The sequence below is a fragment of the Budorcas taxicolor genome, chromosome 15, assembly GCF_023091745.1.
Source record: "Budorcas taxicolor isolate Tak-1 chromosome 15, Takin1.1, whole genome shotgun sequence".
Lineage (NCBI taxonomy): Eukaryota > Metazoa > Chordata > Mammalia > Artiodactyla > Bovidae > Budorcas > Budorcas taxicolor.
The window spans coordinates 76,229,931-76,240,224 of NC_068924.1; the positions used below are offsets into that span (position 1 = coordinate 76,229,931).

At 37.1% G+C, this 10,294-nt stretch overlaps 1 protein-coding gene across 1 annotated transcript; it reads left to right on the forward strand.

The window, feature by feature from the left end:
* Window positions 1–1,805: 1,805 nt before the first annotated feature.
* Window positions 1,806–2,723, forward strand: LOC128060131 (olfactory receptor 4A47-like). The gene has a single exon (XM_052652426.1). The coding sequence runs from the start codon at window positions 1,806–1,808 to the stop codon at window positions 2,721–2,723; it is 918 nt and encodes a 305-aa protein (XP_052508386.1).
* Window positions 2,724–10,294: the final 7,571 nt, after the last annotated feature.

Sequence of the window (10,294 nt, forward strand, 5' to 3'; positions counted from 1 at the left end):
ATATCCAGCCGACAGTGAACATTATGAGTTTCTGTTCACAATCAAGATTCAGAGTTCCTTAGGAAATAGAATGTTCATATTCATTTTGAAAATCTCAGTAATTTGAAAAGTAATTTTTAAAAATAACTGAGATGATTTTGATTTTCTGCAATCATGGAAAGCACTGGTCACAAGGAAGCAGTTCAAGGTGCTGTGAGGCTACATGAATCTTACTCTCTGCATTACCAGAGACAGCATCAGTGCATGAAGAACGAGCAAGAAGGAACCAGAGCCCAGAACATGGATTGAACAGCTTTCTTCATAGGCAAGTAACCCAGGAAGCATATTTAGAAACAAAATTCTGAACGAGGCTTTCAATTTTGCGAGAGTACACTGATGAGGTGAGCTTTCTTTCTTTTTTTTTTAAATTTTATTATTTATTTATTTATTTTTTACTTTACAATATTGTATTGGTTTTGCCATACATCAACACGAATCCACCACGGGTGTACATGTGTTTTACTTGCTCAGTCATGTCCAACTCTTTGGGACCGTCCGGATTGTAGCTCACCAGGCTCCTCTGTCCATGGGATTTTCTAGGCAAGAATACTGAAGTGGGTTGCCATTTCCTCCTCAGAGGGATCTTCCTTACCCAGAGACTGAACCTGCCCCTCTTGTGTATCCTGCATAGAAGGCTGATTCTTTGCCCACTGAGCCATCAGGGAAACCCAGGATGGGGTTAGAATTCAGTCTTCTAGAGTTTTCCTTTGTGATTTTCATAATAAGTCATGTTAGAACTCCATTAGATTATTAAATATGTTGATTCAATCGATTGATTCTATTCTGTAATACTTCTTTTGAATAATTTCATAAAATAATGATCTGGAATAAAGTTACCTACTTGAAGATAGAGTATCCTTAGAAATTAATTTCAAAGGTAATGATCTGGGGATAGTTTCATGGGTAGAGATATGTAAATCTGATAATAGTTTTAAATTATATGTTCTCTAAACATTGTGTGTTAATTAAAAGATGAGGTAACACCTGTAGACCTTGAGTGAGTGACCCTCAAGAACTGGAACAAACACTGTAATAAGTAAACCTTGACTTAAAAATCCTATTTTTTTGTTCACAGGTGGGCTTAGGCAGCCTATCATGTTTGTGGGCCATTTAGAAGCCATCTTCTATTAATTTTTTTTTGATATTTTATTCCATATTTCATGCCTTTATATTTATCTTTTCATCATTAGATGATAACTCTCTATATTATCCAATATGTAAGTCTTTCTTCAAACATTTCATCTACTGCTGTTTTGGTATCATTTCCTAAATCCTTAAAAAACATGAAATTGTCAGATAAACCTATTTGAGATTTCAAGGATTGGTTAAGAATATTCTTCCAACCCTAGAATGAAGAAGTGTACATCTTTTATGAAATGGATAGCAAATATAAAGTAAATCTTGCTTTACCTTTTTATTAAACTTGTAATCAATTTTTAAACTTTTAATAGATATTAGCTATATGTGCAATAATTAGCTTCCAGATGGAAAGTTAATAGTGACACCTCATTTTTTTAATGATGTACCCTTTTCCCACAAATGTCTCTAATTAATTGCCTCTCCATTAGTGTACAAGATTTTGAGTTTAAGGATAATGTTTTAATAAGCCTTGATCATATTAGTAATATCTGAAAATATAAGAACCATACTGCTCATTTGTTGAATGAATGAACAAATTATCATAAGACATCAGAAAGTCATTGATAAAAATTATATTTATAGGAAATGTTGTCCTGAACTCTGAAATAAAAGATGCAGAAAGACCCATGGAACAAAGGAGCAATGTAACTGAGTTTGTCCTCTTGGGGCTCACTCAGAGCCCCCAGGGTCAGAAAATACTCTTTGTCATCTTCTTGCTCATCTACACGGTGACCATGGTGGGCAATCTCCTCATTGTCCTGACTGTGGTGGTCAGCCCAACCCTGGATGCCCCTATGTACTTCTTTCTTGGCAACTTATCATTTACGGATGCTGTCTATTCTACTACAGTCACCCCAAATATGATTACAGACTTATTCTATGTGAGAAAAACCATTTCATTCCAAGCTTGCATGATCCAACTTTTTACAGAGCACTTATTTGGTGGTGCTGAGATTTTACTCCTGGTTGTCATGGCCTATGACCGCTACGTGGCCATCTGCAAACCTTTGCATTACATGACAATCATGAATCAATGGATATGCATTCTGTTACTGCTGTTAGCCTGGGCTGGTGGGTTTTTACATGCGATCACTCATATTCTCTTTTTTTACAACCTTCCCTTCTGTGGTCCCAATGTCATGGACCACTTCGCATGTGACATGTACCCCTTGTTAAAACTGGCCTGCACTGACATCCGTATTATCGGCTTCACAGTGCTGGCTAATGACGGGGCCATCAGTGTGGTCATCTTCACACTGTTACTCATCTCCTATGGGGTCATCCTGCGCTCCCTGAAGAATCTTAGTCAGGAAGGCAGGCACAAAGCCTTGTCCACCTGTGGCTCCCACATCACTGTGGTGGCCCTCTTCTTTGTGCCCTGTCTTTTTCTGTATGTGAGACCTCCTTCCACGTTACCCATTGATAAATACTTGGCTGTGTTTTACACCATTGTCACCCCTATGCTGAACCCTCTCATCTATACTCTGAGAAGCGGTGAGATGCAGAATGCCATGAAGAAGCTCTGGATCAGAAGAAGAAAATGAGGCCATAGGGAACTATGCCACCCATTTTCAATGAAAAATTGCTCTTCTCAGGAAAGCAATGTGTGATTTTTTAACTGTAGTATCTCCTTAGGCTAAATAACCTGGGTATGATGAAAAAGATCTCTTATTGAATAATTTGAATGGCCAAAATACACTTTAATATTTTCAAAATTTCCTAGTTCAAAATATATATTTGTCTAAAATGCATTTTTATGATTTCCATGATTTCCTGGGGGAAGTACATATAGTTTTGGGGTATAAAATGTCTCTTTGAGACTATAGATTTATGTTCTATATGATGAGTTAAGCTATATAGTTAACATTGTTAATTTATTAGATTAGGGGAAGATTTGACCATATTTCTCTCTAAAATAATGCAATATTTTTCAGAATTAATAGGGTTTATTATGTTACAGATTTCAGAAAAAAATAACTAAAAATATAAATTACTCCACACACAAACACACATTAATATTTGAAGTATAGATACAATTTTTATATCTGCAAGATACTTTCATTTTGTTTCTATTGCTTAACATCTTAAGACTGAAGAAAAATGTTTCAAAGATTTAAATTTAATAACAAGGCCATGTTTATAAAAATAATCTAAAGGAATGAAATTTTATGTAGAATAAAACCAAATCTTAATTTTCCAATTGTTATAATTATGAGTGTTTTAAAATAAATGTGATATTTTAATATTGTTTGCTTTTATATTTTTATTACCTTATCACTTTTGAAAAATTCCATTTCCTTCAAGTGATTTCATACACTTTAACCACTATTAAAAAAATAACTTTTAAAAACACTTTATGAAAGTGAAAGTCATGTCTGACTCTTTGTGACCCCAAGGAATGTAGTCCATGGAATTCTCCAGGCCTGAATACTGGAGTGGGTAGCTGTTCCCTTCTCCAGCAGATCTTCCCAACTCAGGGATCGAACCCAGATCTTTCCCACATTACAGACAGATTCTTTACCAGCTGAGCCAACCAGGAAAGTCCAAAAGCACTTTATATTTTAATCCATCTAGAATTTATTTTAATTTGCCATGGGCAAACACATGTCTATTTTCCCTAAAGAGGTAAAATAGTCTGCCAGCATAATGATTCATTTCACATAGCTTGAAAGGTTTCTGCTTAGTAGGTCATGTTTTACACCATCTAAGATGTTCAATTCTGGGGCACTTTCTCCTCTATCCATCTCCTCTCTCACATTTCCCTTATCCTCTAAACTTTAGGGTCATTTTGTAAAGTTCAAAAATTTCCATTAAAACATATTGAGCACATTGTTGTTAAATATGGTTAGGCTCTCCCTTCTCTAGGGGGTCTTCCTGACCCTGGGATCGAACCCAGGTCTCCTGGATTGCAGGTAATATTCTTTACCAGCTGAGCCACAAGGGAAGCCAAAAGATACTGGAGTGGGTAGCCTATCTCTTCTCCTGGGAAACTTCCTGATCCAGGAATTGAACCAGGGTCTCCTACATTGCAGGCAGATTCTTTACCAACTGGAAGTCCAGCATGTCACAGCACAACATAATTATTCTGAAGAAACTGGCATGTTTTAGTATTTTGTTTTCTTATGTAGAATAAATACATATCATGAAGGATTAAATGATAGCTCAAGAAAAGTTGTAATCATCTCCTAAAAGTGAAGACAAATCTTGTTTTTTGGCTTACTTTTTGAAAAAGAGAATTTTTAATATACATATGATTCATATTTTCAATCAACTGTTGGTCAGAAAGGTCTTAGTGTCTTTTGCTGGCCTGAACTAAAGCACAAGTTTCCAAGCCATAGGCATATGTCTGTATCCAAACATTCATCGGTCCATATTCAGTAATACACAACTGTGTATGCTTCTACACACTCAGATCTGTATCCAGCCTCATGTGATTGTGACCACTTGTATATACATATTCAATATTATATACTCTGTACTGGATTGCATGTATTCATTTATATGTAAAAACAATCAGGTGTGTATAAAACGATACATTGATGAGTACTTGATTATCAGTAAGGATCCATTTGTTTATGTATATGTTTTTGATATAATCACACACAGGCTTGCATCTTTCCATTCCCTGCCCTGTATCTGATCATATAACTTCAGGCAGAATGTGTCTGAATGATTCTTGATTCATGTGTGGCATGAATCAAGGTCATTCTTTGGTAATCAGCATATTGCTGGGCTTTTAAGGAGGGTCCAAGATGGCTGCACTTGCATGAAAGGTGCCTTGGTAGGGATGGCTATAAGAGGGGGCCCTTGGGGTCTTTTTCCTTTTCTGTGTAGATACAGGGCTTTGTAGACAGTGTCTAACAAGTGAGGTTGCCAACTTATAAAAAAGTCATCTCAGGACTCTCAGAGGGTGAAAGTAAAAACTTTCATGTTAGTTAAGTCTCATCTCATCATATCAGACTGAAATCCCAGATCTCAAGTTCTAAATCCAGACTGCTTCCACATGTTGCAGTAAACAATCAATAATGAATAATCAATAATGATTAAATCAATATCAATAAATAATCAATAATGAAAAGCAACCTGAAGAATTAGAGAAAATATTTGCAAATCACATATTCATAAGGAGTTAATATCTAAAATATATAAGGAATTTCTACAACTAAATAACATAAAAACAAATAACCTGATTTAAAAATGGGAAAGGAACTGAATGGATATTTCTGTAATAAAAATATAGGAATGGCCACAGGAACATGAGAAGGTGCTTGACATCACTAATCATCAGAGAAATGCAACTCATAACAAAAAAAGAGATCGCCTTTCATCTGTTAGGACAGTCATATGAGATCTCTGTGAGACAAAAAAGTTTGGTGAGGATGTAGAGAAAAATGGAACTATACTATTAATGGGAATATAATTTTTTCAGTCACTACAGTGAACATTAGGGAGGTTTCTCAAGCAATTAAAAACAAAACCATTGTATTATGCAATCCTGCTTTTGTGTATATATTCAAGAATATGAAATCAGGAATCTGAAGGGCCATCTTGACTCCCATGCTCATTGCAGCATTTTTAACTATAGCCAAGATCTGGAAACAACCAAATGCGCATTGACAGATGAATGGATAAAATAAATATGATATATATATATATATATGTGTGTATATATATATATATATTTCTGTATATATATAATGGACTTCCAAGGGAATCCTGAAATTATGGCAGAAAGTGAAGAGGAACTAAAAAGCCTCTTGATGAAAGTGAAAGAGGAGAGTGAAAAAGTTGGCCTAAAGCTCAACATTCAGAAAACAAAGATCATGGGATCTTGTCCCATCACTTCATGGGAAATAGATGGGGAAACAGTGGAAACAGTGTCAGACTTTATTTTTTGGGGGCTCCAAAATCACTGCAGATGGTTATTGCAGCCATGAAATTAAAAGATGCTTACTCCTTGGAAGAAAAGTTATGACCAACCTAGATAGCATATTCAAAAGCAGAGACATTACTTTGCCGACTAAGTTCCATCTAGTCAAGGCTATGGTTTTTCCTGTGGTCATATATGGATGTGAGAGTTGGACTGTGAAGAAGGCTGAGCGCCCAAGAATTGATGCTTTTGAACTGTGGTGTTGGAGAAGACTTTTGAGAGTCCCTTGGACTGCAAGGAGATCCAACCAGTCCATTCTGAAGGAGATCAACCCTGGGATTTCTTTGGAAGAAATGATGCTAAAGCTGAAACTCCAGTACTTTGGCCACCTCATGCAAAGAGTTGACTCATTGGAAAAGACTCTGATGCTGGGAGGGATTGGGGGCAGGAAAGAAGGGGACGACCCAGGACGAGATGGCTGGATGGCATCACGGATTCGATGGACATGAGTCTGAGTGAACTCTGGGAGATGGTGAAGAACCGGGAGGCCTGGCGTGCTGCGATTCATGGGGTCACAAAGAGTCGGACACGACTGAGCGACTGAACTGAACTGAATTGAACTGAAAGGAACTTTAATGGCATTATGCCAAGTAAAATAAGCAGAAATACAAAGACACGTACTCTATGATCTCACTTATACATGAAATTAAAAAACAAACAAACTCAGATGCAGAGAGAAGAATATTGATTGCCGAGGGCTGGAGGATGAGGGTTAATAAATGCCATTCATTTCAGTTCAGTTTCTTTGCAACTTCATGAACCGCAGCACGCCAGGCCTCCTTGTCCATCACCAACTCCTGGAGTTTACCCAAACTCATGTCCATTGAGTTGGTAATGCCATCCAACCATCTCATCCTGTCATCCCCTTCTACTCCTACCCTCAGTCTTTGCCAGCATCAGGGTCTTTTCAAATGAGTCAGCCCTTCACATCAGGGGTGCAAAGTATTGGAGTTTCAGGTTCAGCATCAGTTCTTTTTTCTTTTTTTTAATTTTAATTTTTACTTTATTTTACTTTACAATACTGTATTGGTTTTGCCATACATTGACATGAATCAGCCACGGGTTCCCAATCCTGAATCCCCCTCCCACCTCCCACCCCATATCATCTCTCTGGATCATCCCCGTAAACCAGCCCCAAGCATCCTGTATCCTGTATTGAACATAGACTGGCAATTCATTTCTTATCTGATAGTATACATGTTTCAATGCCATTCTCCCAAATCGTCCCACCCTCTCCCTCTCCCACAGAGTTCAAAAGACTGTTCTATACATCTGTGTCTCTTTTGCTGTCTCGCATAGAGGGTTATCATTACCATCTTTCTAAATTCCATTTATATGTATTAGTATACTGTATTGGTGTTTTTCTTTCTGGCTTACTTCACTCTGTATAATAGGCTCCAGTCTCATCCACCTCATTAGAACTGATTCAAATGTATTCTTTTTAATGGCTGAGTAATACTCCATTGTGTATATGTACCACAGCTTTCTTATTCATTCGTCTGCTGATGGACATCTAGGTTGTTTCCATGTCCTGGCTATTATAAACAGTGCTGCGATGAACATTGGGGTACACGTGTCTCTTTCAATTCTGGTTTCCTTGGTGTGTATGCCCAGTAGTGGGATTGCTGGGTCATAAGGCAGTTCTATTTCCAGTTTTTCAAGGAATCTCCACACTGTTCTCCATAGTGGCTGTACTAGTTTGCATATCCACCAACAGTGGAAGAGGGTTCCTTTTTCTCCACACCCTCTCCAGCATTTATTGCTTGTAGACTTTTGGATCACAGCCATTCTGACTGGTGTGAAATGGTGCCTCATTGTGGTTTTGATTTGCATTTCTCTGATAATGAGTGATGTTGAGCATCTTTTCATGTGTTTGTTAGCCATCCGTATGTCTTCTTTGGAGAAATGTCTATTTAGGTCTTTGGCCCATTTTTTGATTGGGTCGTTTATTTTTCTGAAATTGAGCTGCATAAGTTGCTTGTATATTTTTGAGATTAGTTGTTTGTCAGTTGCTTCATTTGCCATTATTTTCTCTCATTCAGAAGGCTGTCTTTTCGCCTTGCTTGTAGTTTCCTTCTTTGTGCAGAAGCTTTTAATTTTAATTAGATCCCATTTGTTTATTTTGTCTTTTATTTCCAGTATTCTGGGAGGTGGATCATAGAGAATCCTGCTGTGATTTATATTGGAGAGAATTTTGCCTATGTTCTCCTCTAGGAGTTTTATAGTTTCTGGTCTTACATTTAGATCTTTAATCCATTTTGAGTTTATTTTTGTGTATGGTGTTAGAAAGTGATCTAGTTTCATTCTTTTACAAGTGGTTGACCAGTGATGAACATAGATGCAAAAATCCTCAATAAAATTCTAGCAATCAGAATCCAACAACACATTAAAAAGATCGTACACCATGACCAAGTTGGTTTTATCCCAGGGATGCAAGAATTCTTCAATATCCACAAATCAATCAATGCAATTCACCACATTAACGAATTGAAAAATAAAAGCCATATGATTATCTCAATAGATGCAGAGAAGGCCTTTGACAAAATTCAACATCCATTTATGATAAAAACTCTCCAGAAAGCAGGAATAGAAGGAACATACCTCAACAAAATAAAAGCTATATATGACAAACCCACAGCAAACATTATCCTCAATGGTGAAAAATTGAAAGCATTTCCTCTAAAGTCAGAAACAAGACAAGGGTGCCCACTTTCACCGCTACTATTCAACATAGTTCTGGAAGTTTTGGCCACAGCAATCAGAGCAGAAAAAGAAATAAAATGAATTCACATTGGAAAAGAAGAAGTAGAACTCTCACTGTTTGCAGATGACATGATCCTCTACATAGAAAACCCTAGAGACTCCACCAGAAAATTACTAGAGCTAATCAATGAATATAGTAAAGTTGCAGGATATAAAATCAACACACAGAAATCCCTTGCATTCCTATACACTAATAATGAGAAAGTAGAAAAAGAAATTAAGGAAACAATTCCATTCACCATTGCAACGAAAAGAATAAAATACTTAGGAATATATCTACCTAAAGAAACTAAAGACCTATATATAGAAAATTATAAAACACTGATGAAAGAAATCAAAGAGGACACTAATAGATGGAGAAATATACCATGTTCATGGATCAGAAGAACCAATATAGTGAAAATAAATATACTACCCAAAGCAATCTACAGATTCCATGCAATCCCTATCAAGCTACCAGTGGTATTTTTCACAGAGCTAGAACAAATAATTTCACAATTTGTATGGAACCACAAAAACCTCGAATAGCCAAACAATCTTGAGAAAGAAGAATGGAACTGGAGGCATCAACCTGCCTGACTTCAGGCTCTACTACAAAGCCACAGTCATCAAGACAGTATGGTACTGATACGAAGACAGAAATATAGATCAATGGAACAAAATAGAAAACTCAGAGACAAATCCACACACCTATGGACACCTTATCTTCAACAAAGGAGGCAAGAATATACAATGAATTAAAGACAATCTCTTTAACAAGTGGTGCTAGGAAAACTGGTCAGCATAATTTCTTCCAATGAACACCCAGGACTGATCTCGTTTAGGATGGACTGGTTGGATCTCCTTGCAGTCCAAGGGAATCTCAAGGGTCTTCTCCAACACCACAGTTCAAAAGCATCAGTTCTTCAGCACTCAGCTATCTTCACAGTCCAACTCTCACATCCATACGTGACCACTGGAAAAACCATAGCCTTGACTAGATGGACCTTTGTTGGTAAAGTAATGTCTCTGCTTTTGAATATGCTGTCTAAGTTGGTCATAACTTTTCTTCCAAGGAGTGTCTTTTAATTTCATGCCTGCAGTCACCATCTGCCATGATTTTGGAGCCCCCAAAAATAATGTCAGCCACTGTTTCCACTGTTTCCCTGTCTATTTGTTATGAAGTGATGGGACCAGATGCCACGATCTTCGTTTTCTGAATGTTGCGGTTTAAGCCAACTTTTTCACTCTCATCAAGAGGCTCTTTAGTTCTTCTTCACTTTCTGCCATAAGGGTGGTGTCATCTGCATCACTGAGGTCATCGATCTTTCTCCCGGCAATCTTGATTCCAGCTTGTGCTTCCTCCAGCCAGCGTTTCTCATGATACTCTGCATATAAGTTAAATAAGCAGGGTGACAATATACAGCCTTGACATACTCCTTT

Bases quoted from the DNA above. Each gene is read 5' to 3' on its own strand.
- LOC128060131 (XM_052652426.1), top strand. From the start codon at position 1,806: ATGGAACAAAGGAGCAATGTAACTGAGTTTGTCCTCTTGGGGCTCACT.